Raw genomic sequence first — 18,799 nt, 5'->3', positions numbered from 1 at the left:
AATGAGGGGTGGGGGAGGTGGGTCATGAAAAGAATTCGAAATATCTTCCAAGCTATTTGCTTCAAGGCATTCATTTGCAGTTTCATCTGGTGAAACAGGATTAATCACTCTAGGGCTAATACCTTCAGGAAGAGGTTGGGTGGCCAACTCCTCAAGGCAGGCTGGAGGTGGGGTGGTTATGTTCTCAGGGCAGACTATTGCAGGGTTATCTAGAGAAGACTCAGCATGACCTAGGGCTTCAACCTCACCCCCGACATCATTATCAATCCATATGCCACCATCCCATTTTTCAGGGTCCCACTCCTTTCCAATCATTGTTCTCACTTTAACAGCAGACACCATGCAACATTGAGATTTCAGTTTATATTGTAAAGTTGCTACTCTAACAATAAGATTCTGAGTGTGATTTTCAGAGATCTCAAGTCTATAGCTACAAGAAATAAGATTTTCCTTCTGGATACTCATAGAAACATCTATATCTGTCAGACAGCACTTAAGCTTCTCATTTGAAGCCTTAAGCCCATCCTTTTCACTCCTTAATATAGCCAGTGTATCTAACAACAACCAGCCAACATCTCTATACCTCTTATTTCCACAAAACTCTGTAAAGGTGTCAAAAACATTATCCCCCACAGCCTGGTTCGTACAGGCGAAGCATTAGGAGAATTGAATGGTGATATTTTGACTAACTCTTTTGCCGACTCACTCTATGGATTGGCAATGTCATTCTGATTACGTGAATCAGAGTCCTTAGTGCCTTTGAGTCCAGTCAGAATAGAAAACCATTCATAAAAACCCACTTTTAAGATTCTGTTTCTGAAAAACCACTCCTGGTACCACGATGTATTAGTTAGGGTTTTCTATCGAAACAGAATCAACAGGGAACACTCGCAAACATAAAATCTACAAAAGTGTCCCACGTGACCATGGGAACTCAAGAGTCCAAATCTGCAGGGCAGGCCATGAAGCCAAAGACTCTGACGGAAGGTCCAGTTGAACTCCACGGGAGAGGCTCACCAGCTGAAACAGGAAGAGCCTGGCTCTTCTGAATCTTCCTTAAAAGGCTTCTAGTGATCAGATTAAGCATTACTCATTGCAGAAGACACTCCCCTTTGGCTGATTACAAGTGGAATCAGCTGTGGATGCAGCTGACATGATGATGATTTAATTCTATGAAATGTCCTCATCACAACATACAGGTCAGCACTTGCCCATCCAGACAAACAGGTCTCACCACTTGGCCAAGTTGACACATGAACCTGACCATGACACTGTCCTTCAAAAATGAGGGGGAAATTAAAACATTTGCAGATAAAAATTCATTGAGAGAATTTATGACCAAGAGACTGGCACTGCAAGAAATATTAATGGGAGCACTAGAGACAGATAAGAAAAGATAGGAGAGAGAGGTGTGGAGAAGAGTATAGAAATGAAAACTATCCGTAAAGGTAAAAAGAAGAAAAATTAGATATGACATATAAAATCCAAAAGGCAAAATGGTAAAAGAAAGTACTGCCCATACAGTAGTAACACTAAATGTTAATAGATTAAACTCCACAATCAAAAGACATAGGCTGACAGAATGGATTAAAAAACAGGACCCATCTATATGTTGTCTACAGGAAACACATCTTAGACCCAAGGACAAACATAGCTTGAAAGTGAAAAGTTGGGAAAAGATATTCCATGCAAATAACAATAAGAAAAAAGCAGAAGTAGCTGTACTAATATCCAACAAAATAGACTTCAAATGTAAAACATTTAAACGAGACAAAGAAGGATGCTATGTATTAATAAAAGGAACAATTCAACACGAAGACATAACAATCATAAATATTTATGCACCGAGCCAGAATGCTCAAAAAAACATGAGGCAAACACTGAAAAAAGAAATAGACACATCTACCATAATAGTTGGAGAGTTCAATTCCCCTCTCTCACCAATGGACAAAACATCTAGGCAGAGGATCAAAAAAGAAACAGAGAATTTGAATAACACAATAAATGAGCTAGACGTAACAGACATATATAGAACATTACACCCCACAAGAGCAGGATACATCTTTTTCTCAAGTGCTCATGGATCATTCTCAATGATAGACCATATGCTGGGTCACAAAGCAAGTCTCAATAAATTAAAAAAGATTGAAATCATACAAAACACTTTCTCAGATCATAAAGGAATTAAGCTGGAAATCAATAATAGGCAGAATCCTAGAAAGTTCACAAATATATAGAGGCTCAACAACACACTCTTAAACAACCAGTGGGTCAAGGAAGAAATTACAAGAAAAATCAGTAAATATCTCGAGGCAAATCAAAATGAAAACAGAACACATAAAATTTATGGGATGCAGCAAAGGCAGTGCTAAGAGGGAATTTATTGCCCTAAATGCCTACATCAAAAAAGAAGAAAGAGCAAACACCGAGGAATTAATTGTCCACTTGGAAGAAACAGAGAAAGAACAGCAAATTAACCCCAAGGCAAGTAAAAGAAAAGAATTAATGAAGATGAGAGCAGAAATAAATGAAATTGAGGACATGAAAACAATAGAAAAAACTGACAAAATCAGAAGTTGGTTCTATGAGAAAATCAATAAGATTGATGGACTCTTAGCAAGGCTGACAAAAAGAAAAAGAGGATGCAAATAAATAAAATCAGAAATAGAAGAGGAAATATAACCACTGAACCCACAGAAATAAAGGAAGTAATGAAAGGATACTATGAACAACTTTATGCTAATAAACTAAAAATTGAAGACGAGGGAAAGCTATCTAACTCATTTTATGAAGCCAACATCACCCTCATACCAAAGCCAGACAAAGTTATTACAAAAAAAGAAAACTATAAACCAATCTCTCTAATGCATATAGATGCAAAAATCCTCAACAAAATTCTTGCAAATCGAATCCAGCAGCACATTAAAAGAATTATACACCATGACCAAGTAGGATTCATCCCAGGTATGCAAAGATGGTTCAGCATAAGAAAATCAATTAATGTAATACACCATGTCAACAAATCAAAGCAGAAAAACCACATAATCATCTTGACTGATGCAGAAAGGGATTGAGAAAATTCAACATCCTTTCCTGTTGAAAACACTTCCAAGGATAGGAATAGAAGGGAACTTCCTCAACATAATAAAGGGAATATATGAAAAACCCGCAGCTAACATCATCCTCAATGGTGAAAAACTGAAAACTTTCCCCCTAAGATTAGGAACAAAACAAGGATGTCCACTATCACCATTGTAATTCAACACTGTGTTGGAAGTTCTAGCCAGAGCAATTAGACAAGAAAAAGAAATACAAGGCATCAAAATTGGAAAGGAAGAAGTAAAACTCTCACTGTTTTCAGATGAAAACACTATATGTCTAAAAGTCCAAAAAATCCACAACAAAACTACTAGAGCTAATAAATGAGTACAGCAAAGTGGCAGGTTACAAGATCAATACTCAAAATCTGCAGTGTTTCTATACACTAGTAATGAACAATCTGAGGGGGAAATCAAGAAAAAAATTCCATTTACAATTACAACCAAAAGAATAAAATATTTAGGAATAAACTTAACTAAAGATACAAAAGACCTATACAAAGAAAGCTACCAGAAATTGTCAAAAGAAATCACAGAAGACCTAAATAAATGGAAGGGCATAGTCTTCATGGATTAGAAGACTAAATATAGTTAAGATGTCAATTCTACCTAATCTGATTTACAGATTCAATGGAATACCAATTAAAATCCCAAAAACTTACTTTTCAGAAATAGAAAAACCAATAACCAAATTTATCTGGAGTGGCAGGGTGCCCCGAATAGCTAAAAGTATCCTGAGAAAGAAAAATGAATTTGGAGGCCTCATGCTACCTGACGTTAAGGTGTATTATGACGCTACAGTGGTCAAAACAGCATAGTACTGACATAAAGATAGATATACTGACCAGTGGAATCAAATAGAGTATTCAAATACAGACCACTCCATCTATGGACATTTGATCTTTGATAAGGCAGTCAAGCCAACTCACCTGGGACACAACAATCTATTCAATAAATGGTGCCTAGAGAACTGGATATCCACGTACAAAAGAATGAAAGGGGATCCATAACTCACACCCTACACAAAAACTAACTCAAAATGGATCAAAGACCTAAATATTAGATCTAAGACCATAAAACTTTTAGAAGAAAATGTGGGGAAATATCTTATCACTCTTATAAAAGGAGGCGGTTTCCTAGACATTACACCCAAAGCACGAGCACTGAAGAAATAAATAAATAAATGGGAACCCCTCAAAATTAAACACGTTTGTGCATCAAAGATCTTTGTCAAGAAAGTAAAAACACAGCCTACACAATGGCAGACAATATCTGGAAATGATATATCAGATAAAGGTCTGGTATCCAGAATATATAAAGAGATTGTTCAACTCAACAACAAAAAGACAGACAACCCAATTACAAAATGGGCAAAAGACTTGAACAGACACTTCTCAGAAGCTGAAATACAAATGGCCAAAAGGCACATGAAAAGATGTTCAACTTCCCTGGCTATTAGGGAAATGCAAATCAAAACCACAATGAGATTCATCTAACACCCACCAGAATGGTCATTATCAATAAAACAGAAAATGACAAGTGCTGGAGAAGATGTGGAGAAAGAGGCACACTTATCCGCTGTTGATGGGAATGTCAAATGGTACAACTGCTGTGAAAGGCAGTGTGGTGGTTACTCAGGAAGCTAAATATAGAATTGCCATATGAACCAGCAATACCATTGCTAGGTATCTACTCAGAGGACATGAGGGCAAGAACACAGACATTTGCACATCAATATTTATGGCAGAATTATTTACAATTGCCAAGAGGAGGAAACAGCCAAAATGTCCAGGAGTGGCTAAGCAAGCTGTGGTATATACATACAATGGAATATTATGCAGCTGTAAGACAGAATAAAGTCATGAAGCATATAACAGCATGGAAGGACCTTAAGGACATTATACTGAGTGAGATTAGCCAGAAACAAAATGACAAATACTGTATGGTCTCACTGATATGAACTGACATTAGCAAATAAACTTGGAGAATTTCAGTTGGTAACAGAGACCATCAGGAGATAGAAATACGATAGACATTGGGTAATTGGAGCTGAAGGGATACAGATTGTGCAACAGAACTGATTGTCAAAATTCAAAAATGGATAGCACAATACTACCTAACTGTAAATACAGTAATGTTAGAACACTGAATGTAGCTGAATGTGAGAATGATAGAGGGAGGAAGGCTATGGGCACAAATGAAATCAGAAGGAAAGACAAACAATAAAGACTGAGATGATATAATCTAGGAATGCCTTGAGTGTATAATGATGGTGACTAAATGTGCAAATTTAAAAATCTCTCTGCATGAGGAAGAACAAAGGAATGTCAAAAATGCAGCGTGTTGAAAACAGATGGTAATTAATATTTTAAAACTTTAATGTATATGTGAGACAAGCAAAAAAACATTTATTTGGAACAAAATCTATATTCTGACTAATGCATTTCCTAATATAACTTATGTGGACAGCTTAATCAAACACCATAGTATTTGGAATCTTGCATAGAGCATCAGATTTTGTAGGTTTGTTCAGAGTGATGCCCAGATAAATCCCAGAGCGATTTGAACAGTGACTAGGGAAGTACTTGCAGAGTCCCCTAGAGGGAATGGTGAGAAAGAGGGAAAATTCAACTTCCCCAAGTGGAGAATTCTTGATATTTTCATAGGCAGTGGGGATAGCCAAAGCAATCGGCCGAGCCTCCAATCTTGGGGTTTGTTCATATGAAACTTAATTGCACAAAGGCTAGGCTAAGTCTACTTAAAATTAGGCCTCAGAGTCACCCCCAAGAGAACCTCTTCTGTGGCTCAGATGTGGCCTCTCTCTCTCGGCCGACACAGCAAGCAAACTCACTGTCATCCCCATCTCTATGTGGGACATGACTCCCAGGGGTGTGGACCTTCTTGGCAATATGGGACAGAAATCCTAGAATGAGCTCGGACTCAGCATCAAGGGATTGAGAAAACCTTCTCGACCAAAAGGGGAAGAGAGAAATGAGAGAAAATCAAGTGTCAATGGCTGAGAGATTCCAAACAGAGTCGAGAGGTTATCCTGGAGGTTATTCTTATGCATTAAATAGATATTACCTGTTTAGTTAAGGTGTAACAGAGAGGCTGGAGGGAACTGCCTGAAAATGTGGAGCTGTGCTCCAGTGGCCATGTTTCCTGATGATAATTGCATGATGATATGGCTGTAGCAGTGTGACTGTGTGGTTGTGAAAGCCTTGTGTCTGATACTCCTTTTGTCTACCTTATCGATGGACAAGTAAAACATATGGATCAAAAATAAATAAATAATAGGGGGAACAAATGTTAAAATAAATTTAGTAGTTTGAAATGCTGGTGATCGGTAAAGGGGAGGGGTAAGGGGTATGATACATATGAATTTTTTTCTGTTTTCTTCTTATTGCTTTTTCTGAATTGATGCAGATGTTCTAAGAAATGATCATGATAATGAATATACAACTATGTGATGATAGTGTGAGTTACTGATTATATAACAAGAATGGAGTGATCATACGATAAGAATGTTTGTGTTTTTATGTGGTTATGTATCATAAATAAAAAATAAATTAATAAAAAAATCACAGAGCTTTGAATGTTGACTGAAGAAATGTTAAGATAAAAACATATTTTTTAAATTATCATTTGGTGCTGATTAATTACTTAAGAGCACAAGGCCTCAATAATTTCAAAATTTCATTTTTAAGTCCTATAATTAAAGGGTTTACTATTGAAAAGCAGAAATATTGTTTATTCATAATCCATGAATATTAAAATGCATTTTTTGCTAAATACGATTTAGTTTTTGAAATATACAGAAGGCTAGTTTGACAATTTCAAATGTATATTTTCATGCATTTTGTTTTGTGTTTTTAAATAACTAATTTTAAGTTGCTTGTATACTAATCTATACATTATTGATTAATAGTTATATATTATAAATGGCATGCTAAGTACAGAATTGAATATGCAACATTCAGGATGATAATGCATACTTCTTTAAAATATATATTAAAATGGACTTTTTTGTTCCTCCCTCCGCCAAAAACATTGAATAAGCTATCAAGACATTTAGATCCCAAGGGTTTATATAGGCTAAAATCCCATTTATTGTGTTTTAATGATGGAACATTTGCAGATAAACTTAAATAAGACTCTGCAGCCCAATTCCAAGTTTCATGGAATTTCTCCTACCCTTATCTGAATCACAGCCTTGGCCATATTCCTGAATAGGTTCAACATATAAGAAGTGACACTCACACAATGACTACACAAATGATGTAATACTGACAAGCAAGTATATTCACATCCTAGGAAGAAAAAAAAACAATCATCTTAATTTTTTTTGGTTATGAACTGCATAAAGATCACTATTCTGTATTTTAGTATTAGAAATCTTAAAAAAGCTTCAATGATATAGTTTGTTAGCTCAAGGTTCCTGTACAGACAAAGCTGAGTGTTTCCTGAATTTAAGGATGACATTGACAACTTATCAACATGTTGTTGTTTTTATTGTGAAGATGTTATTGAAGACATTTTCTTATGTTATACAATATCCCTCTTTCTGAAAAGCCATGACAGAAATTTCTTTGGTCTGATCTATTTCTATCTTACAGATACTGCAAATAATCCTATAATTGAATGCATCTGCTTCTTTATAATGGTTACCAGAAAACTTTACTCTTTCACACACAGCTTCATTTTTGGCCCATTTCTCCAAAATGTATAGGTCTTATGTTATGCATTTGTGGATAACAAAGTATACTCCTGGCTTCAACTAATCTTTCCTCTACTCATTTTTCCCTGCTTCCACCACCTTCTCTGCTTAGTCACTCATATTCATCTAAGAAAGCCTTAGATTCTTTCTGGAATAAAAGCTGGATAGAAATAAATACATACATGAATATACACATATATCAAATGACAAAATAATCACTTTTTTTTTTGCATGGGCAGGCACCGGGAAAATAATCATTTTTTTTTAATTTAATTTTCTTGAGATATAGTCACACACCATACAATCCGAAAATAGTCACTTTTAAAGGCTTCCAAATTTTGCCTATGAAATTTTAAGTCAGATATTTAAGTATTTATAAAGTTGGGATGAAACTTCATTTCTGTTCTTCTAAAATTAACACAATAAAATAGGTATATATAATAACATAGTCAGAGCAACACTGTACATTTTGAAACCTTAAAATAAAGGTTGGTTAGGTACACGTCACTACTTTACAGGTGAGCTCTACAAACATGTGGCCTTCTACCAGTCTATTAACAGCTCCTTCTAGTTTTGCTTTCACCAGCATAGCTGTCCAAGTCTTTTTCAGAGCATAATAAATCATCACTATTCTACCTAACTGCCTTACTTCCCATCTTTTTTTTTTTAACTTTTTAATTTTTTTATTTATTTATTTTTACATGGGCAGGCACCGGGAATCAAACCCGGTTCTCCGGGATGACAGGTGTGGACTCTGCCACTGAGCCACAGTGGCCAATCCACTTCCCACCTTTTAAACTGGAACTCAGACATTCTGAAATTAGTACTTTCATCTTATCTTTCTTCCCTTCAATTGCTGTTGCTGTGGTTTTCCTAAATGCTGCTACTTACTATGGGTATGCAATAATTGTCATGTTTTAGATATTAGGTATACAAATCTCAGGAACCAGACATAAATACTTCTTTGCCGAGAAGAACTTAATAATTCTAATAATGAATTTAAGAGTTAAAACTTTCAATTTTGCTTTCTCCCTTGAAATTTAAGCTGCTTACAAGAGTTTAAGACAATTCATATATCATTCAGTATCTACCATTGCCATATGTTACACACAAATTGCTCTAGCACATGATAGATGAATTGATATACAAGTTCTACTATCTACGGTAGAGCTAAGGAATGTAGACAAAATTACTGGGAGAGAGCAAGTTGTATTTATGCCAGTATGTGAACAGGAAGACAAAGATGACTTTTTTTTTTAAATATCAAACTATCATCTAGATTTAAGCAGCTAATAATTAGCATGCTGTATTTTGCCCTAAAGGAATCAGTGAGCACAGGAGATTGGAAAGTCTTGATTACTACAGAAAAAGTATAAAGAAATGGGGATGAAAGTATAAAAAAAATAAAAAGTTTGGAAATGGCACGTATATCAGAGTCCTATATATATGTACATTTTTGCCAGATGTTTAGAAGAGAAACAAATGGGAAAAAATATTACCTTTCCATGATCCCTGACCAAGAACTTTGAGCAACTCAAATTGGGCAGGATCTGCTTTCTCATATCCTTCCTTAACATGATGAGTAATAGGGATTTCTTTAATAGCTCCTTCATCCTATTAAAAGAAACCCAAACAATACTCAATTATAGTTGCAAAGTCTTATGATTAGTTCCATGTAGAAAGAACAGTCTATCCCACAGATTAAGTTCCTCACAGTACAAGAAATCACATAATACCTAACTCCCTTAATCTAGCACCAGGCAGTTTTATGGGCATTAGTATCGTCATTTACCTGTTTTCCAACACATAAAGGTACACCACCATCATTTTCACTATGATATAATTTTTGTAAATAAGAGCATTTAAAATCCATGTTCCATTCTTCCCTTCCGACTACACTGCAATTGAAGGAAAGTATTAACAACTAAGAGTTTCAAGAACCATGCTGGAGTATGACTTATGAGGTGGATGCAGAGAAAGTAAAGAGGTAGATGAAACCATGTAAATTGCGAGGCATGATAAAAAATGTAAACCTCAACATCTCCCTTAAATAGTATTTCACCAGCCTTTTAAATAGTCATGATAGATAAATATTTAAATGTCTAACTAGAAACATCAATGAAAAAGAAACTGGCATAGCCAAAATTTGCAGAGCTCAAACAAATGTTTCCATGCCATAGCCCCACTTTTTTTGAAATTTTGTGTATATATGATATGCCATATAGCCTTACACCAGGGTGAGGCATAAAGGAAGTCACCCAGGAAGTGTTTATGTTTCTGGTACAGGACTCTACTCGTTCTGATGACTACACCCAAGTGAGTTGTAATTCTTGTCTCTAGATAAGCACAGCAGCTAGAATGAAATAAAACCTCAGATGTATTACATATCACAAAACAATGGATCTGGAAGGGATACTTTATCTAATACTCTGACTATATAGAGGGGAAAACTGAGCCACACAGAGTTTAAGTTCACATGACTAGTTAATCATAATATTTAGAAGTCTAGAGAACTTCCTATTATACCATATTAATCCTGGTCTGGAGGGCAACAATGTTCTGAAATTAACAGCTAATTAAATTCCAACATCCAATCAATCTACCATTCAATTAACTGATTAATCAATGAGGACTGATTAATCATCATCTTCATGGCAACTAAGCTTCAAGGCAGATAAAACAACTAAATAACATAGCTAATCAGGCAATCATGCTCCCAAAAGGGGAATCTACAATGATGAATCTTAGCTTTATGTATTGGTAGCCACTACTAAATCAATAGGAAATGAAGAATAATCAATTCTGAAAGTATGTCAGTGGATGTTTCCTATACATCAAAATAGCATTTCACCAGACCTTTTTATGTATTCAGTGATTTAGAAAGTTATATTTGCTATAGGAATGGATTTCCCCATTTGAAAGGGGTCTTTTTTTTTAAGTCAAGAACCTCTTTTATGCAAAAACATAGGCTCTATAGCTTACATTTTGGAATTATATTAAATTATGGTATATCTGTAAGCACCTTTGTAATATAAAATATATATATATCAAAAGAAAGCGATTGTATGTTCTTATTAATACTATGGTTAACTCAGTCTTCACCACAAATTATGAATGAATTTCTTCTGTTCTTCAAAACAGAGGATATAACAAAAACATACTTTTTGGAAGTTTTCTTCAATGGAAAAAACACTAAGGAAGAGTCTATTGACTTTAGCTTTGGTCCTGGCACTGCTGTGCATAAGCTAAGTGGCCTTGGTAAAATCACAAAGCACTTTCTACTTCAGTTTTTGCAAATGAAAAAAAGGAGTTATGTTGGGTCAGATGGGCCACTAAGGTCTCCTACAGAACTGTGATTCTATACTGAAATAACACACTATTTTTATTGTTAAGAAGGCATTTCAATTCCTGCCAGGTTTGAGACCATCATTACAAATTTGGATAATAATATCATCTTTGAAAAGTGATCAGAGCTAAGAAACAACTGTACTCTAGTTATTCTGAACCTATGCAAGTTATCAAAAAGAAAATGTCTGTCTAAAGCCCCTTCTTCTCTTTATTAAGATCCATGTATGTCAATCATTGTAAAAATACAATATGACATTTTATTTTCAGCAGCATTACCCTAAAAGTTCCCAAATAAGCCTAATAACTTGCTTGTTTTTCTCTCCTACTAGACTGTAAGCTTCTTAAAAGCAGGTACTATCACAGTCATCTCTGTATTTCTAATGTCTAGCAAAATACTTGTTTGATCTTATGGTAGTAGAAAGCCAAAGAAGTACAGTGATTCTCCTAAAAAGGAAAAAAGAAAAGAGTAATTTTTTGAATAAAAGAGTTTAAAAATAAAAATACCAATAGAAAACCTCCAAACTACTTTTAAGGGGAGTTGTTGTTTGGTAGGTATTGGAAATTAAATCACATTTCCCATAAAAGCATGCTCAGATCTCAACCCCCAGTCCTGCGGATGTGAACCTATTTGTAAAAAAGACCTTTAATAATATTTTAGCTAAGGTATACCCAATCTGAATGAGTTTGGGTCTCATCCCAAAATGGATGCAGTCATTATAAGCAAAAGAAAGTGGATACAGAAGGGAAAGCACAGGGAACAGCCAGAAGCTAGATGTCAACAGAACCCAGAAGAAAAAGGAAAAGATGCCACAATGTGCAATATAACTGAAAAGCCAAGGAACCCCAAAGACTGTCAGCAAGCCCGAAGATACAGACTCTGGAAGGAATAAGCCAACTAAACTCTGAAACCATGAGTAAATATATTACTATTGTTAAGCCAACTCATTGTATGGTATTTGTTTTAGCAGCCAGGAAATTAATACATTGGAAATAGAGGCTGCATAAATTTTAGAAAATTCTAAAGAAATTTAATTAAAAATACAAATAATTACTCATTTGAAAGTTTACACAGCTGTAGTACAAAGGTTCCTCATTTAAAAAAAAAGTGACTCAAAACCAGAAGTAAGTACTGACATTACATGAGAAGGAAAAAAAAATAATGATGAAACATAACTGGGCTAATGTCCTTGGAATGGAAAGACAAATGCAGGCAGGAAAAATATACCATAACAGGAAATAGGTACCCCAAACTTAATCTGGTCCCTACTTTATAGTTCTACAAGAGGTAAACTAAGTAAAAAACAATATCAACAAGTAGTAAAGCATTCTTACGAGACATATGTCAAGAATAGTTTTGCAGTTAGAAATTTAGGGCTAAAAAGTGCCAGGAAATCAGTTTTGGTGTCTGTGGTAGTTAGATTCCAGTGTCAACTTGGCTAGGTGAAGGTGCTTAGTCCTACTGCTGTGGACACCTAGTTCTATTGCTGTGGACATGAGCCAATGGCATGTGAACCTCATCTGTTGTTGATTACATCTGCAGTCAGCTAGGAGGCGTGCCTGCTGCAATGAATGATGTTTGATTTAATTGGCTGGTGCTGAAATGAGAGACTCAACATAGCACAGCCCAAGCAGCTCAGCATACCTCATCTCAGCACTCGCAGCTCAGTCCAGGCCTTTGGAGATGCAGAAAGAAATCACCCCGGGGAAAGTTGTTGGAACCCAGAGGCCTGGAGAGAAGGCCAGCAGAGATCACCCTGTGCCTACCCACATAACAAAGAACCTCAGTTGAAAGTTAGCTGCCTTTCCTCTGAAGAACTAATGAAATAAATCCCCTTTTATTAGAAGCCATTTTGTCTCTGGTGTGTTGCATTCTGGCAGCTAGCAAACTAGAACAGATTTGGTACCGGAGAGTGAGGTGCTGCTGCAGTTTGCAAATACCAGACATGTTGGAATGGTTTTTTGGATGGCTAAGGGGAAGATTTTGGAGGAACTGTGAAGAGAATGATGGAGAAGTCCTGGAGTGCTTGAAAAGACTGTTGTATAAATGGAACCATTGCCAATCTGGACAAAGGGGAATCCAAAAGGGACAAACAGCAGTTTGCAGAGTGAGAACCATGGAAGCTTGGGTCTGAAACCAAGAAACCTCAGCCAGGAGAGTGAACCCACCCATATACATAGAGAGGGTGAGTTTGCCCTGAGGGCAGAGGATGAGTCTCCCATCTCATTGCAGTAGAAGAGTTGTGCAGCCTCAAGGCTTGGAAAAGGTATAGCACGCTCCTTTGGGACTGGGGAGAGCCTGGCTGCCACCACATGGAGGGTGTGTCCTGGAAATGGCAGAGAGCCCAGGGGTGACCCTGATGCCTGGAGAGAGTGGAGCCGAGAAAAAGGTGGTCTCCTCAATGTTTCCCAAGGTTGACTTGGAAAGAGGCGGGCTACTGCATAAGCCCTTGGAAAGGGTGGGACTGCCACTTTCTAAAGCTGAAGGATAAATGACTTTCAGACTTTGAAATCCAATGGTCTTTGCCCTGCAGGTTTTCAGAACTGTTTGGGTCTTGTGACCCGTGTTCCTTCCAATTTCTCCCTATGGAAATGAAAACCTGTATCCTGTGAATGTCCTCCTTTGCATTTTGGCTCCAGATAACTTGTTTTGAGATTCATAGGTCCACAACTAGAAGAGAATTTTTGGCACTTTATTATTGCTTAAGGTGATGAGTCTAATTGCCAAGTTGACAAGGGGTGGACATGTGGTAGTTAGAGTCTGGTGTCAACTTGGCCAGGTGAAGGGGCCTAGTTCTATTGCTGTGGACATGAGCCAATGACATGTGAACCTCATCTGTTGTTGATTATATCTTCAGTCAGCTAGGAGGCGTGCCTGCTGCAATGAATGATGTTTGATTTAATTGGCTGGTGCTTAAATGAGAGAGCTCAACATAGCACAGCCCAAGCAGCTCAGCATACCTCATCTCAGCACTCGCAGCTCAGCCCAGGCCTTTGGAGGTGCAGAAAGGAATCACCCTGAGGAAAGCTGTTGGAACACAGAGACCTGGAGAGAAGGCAGGCAGAGATCGCCATATGCCTTCCCACATAAGAAACAATCTCAGTTGAAAGTTAGCTGCCTTTCTTCTGAAGAACTATCCGTTAACTAAATAAATTCCCTTTTATTGAAAGCCAGTCTGTCTCTGGTGTGTTGCATTCTGGCGGCTAGCAAACTAGAACATAAGCCAATCAAGATATTTACATGCTGTGAAGAGAATAGAAGACCACTAAGCATACCATGATGCAGACAAATATAGCCATGCCTAATGGCCACATTAAAACACCTGAGGAAACACAGACATTGTAACAACTAATCAAAGGCGTTCATATAACTCTACTAAATAAAATAAATGGATGGCAAATAAAATAAAGGAAATCTAGAAGACCATAAAGAGGAATTTTTAAAAAGAAGAAAACAGCAGATATCACAGAGATTAAAGATGCTATAGACAAAATAAAAAACATACTAGAGTCACACAACAGCAGATTTGAAGAGGCAGAACGAAGAATAAGCAAAATAGAGGACAGGACAACTGATTTCAAACACTCAAAACAGCAAATGGCAAAAAAGATTGAAAAATATAAACGGGATCTCAGGGAAATGATGGACAAAACAAAGCACACAGATATAAGAATCACTGCTGTCCCTGAAGGAGAAGAGAAAAGGGCTAGGAATATTATTTGAGGATATAATGGGGTTAAAACATCCCAAACCTTATAAAGGCCATAAACACACAAATCAAAGAAGCTAAAGGAACTCCAAATAGAATAAATCCAAATAGGCTTTCCCCAAGACACATACGAATCAGTCTGACAAATGTTGAAGAGAAGCAGAAAATCCTGAAAGTGGCAAGAGAAAAACAATCTACCACACACAAGAGAAACCACATAAGACTGAATTCAGACTACTCAACTGGAACTATGGAGGCAAAAAAGCATTGTTATGATATATTTAAGATCCCAAAAGAGAAAGACTTCCAGCCCAGAATTCTGTATGCAGCCAAACTGTCCTTCAAATCTGAGGGAGAGATTTAAATTTTCACAAACAAACAAATCCTGAAAGAATTTGTCAACAAGAGACTGGCACTACAAGAAATACTAAAGAGAGTTCAACCAATTGAAAAAGAAAAAAAGACAGGAGTGGGAAGTCCGGAGGAGGGCACAGAATTGAAGAGTACCAGTAAGGGTAACTTAAAGGATAAAAAGAGAAAGAAGGAAAAGAACATACACATCAGAAAAATAAAATACAAAAGATAAGATGGAGGATTCCAGAAATGCCTGTTCAGTAATAACTTTTAATGTTAACAGACTAAATTTACCAGTTAAAAGATAGAGATTGACAGAGTGGATTAAGAAATATAATCCAGCTAGATGCTGCTTATAAAAGACTAATCTTAGACACAAAAGGATACAAATAGATTGAAAGTGAAAGGTGGAAAAAGATTTCCACCCAAGTTGTAACCAAAAAAAAGCAGGAGTAGCTATACTAATACTTGACAAAATAGATTTTAAATGTAAAGATAGTATAAGAGACAAAGAAGGACACTATATATTAATAAAAGGGAAAATCTACCAAGAAGAAATAACAATCATAAATGTGTATGCTTTCAATCAAGGAACTCCAATGTATGTGAGACAGACATTGGCAGAAATGAAGGGAGTGATAGATGTTTCAACAATAATAGTAGGAGACTTCAATATACCACTCTCCTCTATACACAGAACAACAAGACAGAGGATCAACAAGGAAATACAGAAGTTAAGCAATTTGATAAATGAATTAGATCTAACAGACATATATAGGTCATTACACCCCAAAACACCAGGTTATATGTTCTTCTCTCATGCTCATGGAACAATCTGGAGCACGATTGCTGGAGCACAAAAATGTCTTTATAAATTTAAAAACACTGAAATTATTAAAAGCACTTTCTCTTATCATAATGGAATGAAGTTGGATATCAAAAAACAACCAAAGAGCAAGACCTTTCACAAATTTATGGAGATTAAATAACACACTCTCAAGTAACAGTGGGTTGAAACAAAGATGAAATTGACAGAGAAATCAGTAACTATCTGGAGATGAACGAAAAGGAGAATACAACATATCAGAACTTATGGGATGCTGCAAAGGCTGTGCCCAAAGGGAAATTTATTATGCTAAATGCCTATATTAAAAAACAAGAAAGAGCAAAACTCAAGGACATAACTGCTCACCTGGAGGAACTTGAAAAAGAACAGCAAACTAACCTCAAAGTAAATAGAAGAGAAATAACAAGCATTAAAGCAGAGTTAAATGAATGTGAGAAAAAAAGAGCAAAAGAAAGGATCAATAAAACCAAAAGTTGGTTCTTTGAGAAAATCAATGAAATTGATGGGCCACAGGCAAGACTGACAAAGAAAAAAAGAGAGAGGATGCAAATAAGCAAAATCAGAAATGAGATGGGGTGTATTACCAAAAACCGAGAAGAAATAAAAGGAATCATAAGACGATACTATGAACAACTATACGCCAACAAACTAGACAAGTTAGGTAAAATGGACAATTCCTGGAAACACACAAAAACGCTACACTAAGGAAGAAATAGAAGATCTCAAAAAACCAATCACAAGTAAAGAGATTCAATCAGTCATCAAAAATCTTCCTACAAAGAAAAGCCTAGGGTGAGATGGCTTCACAGGGGAATATTATCAAGCATTCAAACAGAACTAACACCAATCCTGCTCAAACTTTTCCAAAACACTGGGGGAAAAGGAACACTACCTAACTCATTTTGTGAAGCTAATATCATTTTAATATCAAAATTGGGTAAAGATGATGTAAGAAAGGAAAACTAGAGACCAATCTCCCTAATGAACCTAGAGGCAAAAATTCTCAACAAAATGCTAGCAAACTGAAACCAACAACACATTTAAAGAATTATACACCACAACCAAGTGGGGTTTATATCAGGAATACAAGGGTGTTTCAACACAAGAAAATCAATTAATCTAGTACAGAACATTAACAAATCAAAAAGGGAAAACCACATGATCATCTCAATAGATGCTGAAAAGCATTCGACAAAATTCAACATCCTTTTCTGATAAAAATCCTTCAAAAAATGCTAGTGATCAACGAAAGGGAGGGGTAAGAGGCATGGTATGTATGAATTTTTTTTCTGTTTTCTTTTTATTTCTTTATCTGAATTGATGCAAATGTTCTAAGAAATTATCGCGATGATGAATATACAACTATGTGATGAAAAAAAGAATGTTCATATTGTATGTTGATTGGTTTTACTAATAAAAAGTTTTAGAAAGGAAAAAAAAACACTTCAAAAGATAGGAATCAAAGGTAACTTCCTCAATATGATAAAGGTCATATATGTAAAACCCATAGCCAGCATCGTACTTGATAGAGAGTGACTGAAAATTTCCCCCTAAGATCAGGAATGAGACAAGGATACTCTCTGTCAACCACTATTACTCAACATTCTACTAGAAGTTCTAGCTAGAGCAATCAGGCAGGAAAAAGATTGGAAAGGAAGGAGTAAAACTTTAATTATTTGCAGAAGACAGGATACTATACTTGGAAAATTCTGAGTAATCTACAACAAAGATACTTGAGCTAATAAACAAATTCAGCAAGGTGGTCGGATATAAAATTACTGTACAAAAATCAGTAACGTTTCTATACACAAGCAATGACCTAACCAAGGAGTCAGTTAAGGAAAAAAATTCATTCACAATAGCAACTAAAAGAATCAAGTACCTAGGAATCAACTTAACTAGGGACATAAAGGACTTATAAACAGAAAACTACATAACATTCTTAAAAGAAATCCAAGATCTCAATAGATGCAAAGACATCCCCTGCTCATGGACAGGAATGTTATAAATAATTAAGATGTCAATTCTACCCAAATTGATCTACAGATACTACACAGTACCAATCAAAATTCCAACAACCTATGAAGACTTGGAAAAGCCAGTTACCAAATTCATCTGGAAGGGAAAGAAACCCCAAAGCCACAAGCATCCTTAAAAGAAGAATGAAGTGGGAGGATTAACACTTCCTGACTATAAAATTTATTATAAAGCCACAGAAGTCAAAACAGCATGGTGCTGGCACAAAGATAGAAGTATTGACCAAAGGAATCAAACCAGGAGCACAAAAATAGACCACCAAATCTATGGTCAACTAATTTCTGACAATGATCCCAAATTCACAGAATTGGAACAAAACAGCCTTTTCAATAAATGGGCATGAGAAAACTGGATATCAATAGCTAAAAGAATGAAAGAGGACCCTTACTTTATACCCTACACAAAAATGAACTCAAAGTGGATCAAGCACCTAAGCATAAGAACTAGCACCATAAAACTTTCAGAAGAAAATGTAGGGAAACATCTTCAAGACCTAGTAATAGGAGGTAGCTTCCTAAACTTTACACCCAAAGCACAAGCAACAAAAGAAAAAATAGATAATTGGGAACTCCTCAAAATCAAATGCTTCTGCACCTCAAAAGACTCTGTCAAAAAGGTGAAGAGACAGCCAACTCAATGGGAGAAAATATTTGGAAATTACACATCAGACAAAGGTCTGATATGCTGTATA

At 36.1% G+C, this 18,799-nt stretch overlaps 1 protein-coding gene across 1 annotated transcript in view; it reads right to left on the bottom strand.

Annotated features, from left to right (window-relative positions):
• LOC143671398 (ribosomal protein S6 kinase alpha-3-like) overlaps nucleotides 1-18,799 on the bottom strand; it is an 83,209-nt gene that overhangs the window by 24,755 nt on the left and 39,655 nt on the right. Inside the window, exon 3 of the mRNA XM_077146552.1 lies at nucleotides 9,315-9,429. Coding sequence (XP_077002667.1) covers nucleotides 9,315-9,429 — 115 coding nt within the window. The remainder of the gene's footprint in view (nucleotides 1-9,314; nucleotides 9,430-18,799) is intronic.

Source organism: Tamandua tetradactyla, chromosome X (genome assembly GCF_023851605.1).
Source record: "Tamandua tetradactyla isolate mTamTet1 chromosome X, mTamTet1.pri, whole genome shotgun sequence".
Lineage (NCBI taxonomy): Eukaryota > Metazoa > Chordata > Mammalia > Pilosa > Myrmecophagidae > Tamandua > Tamandua tetradactyla.
This window is presented reverse-complemented; position numbering and strand designations above follow the sequence as displayed.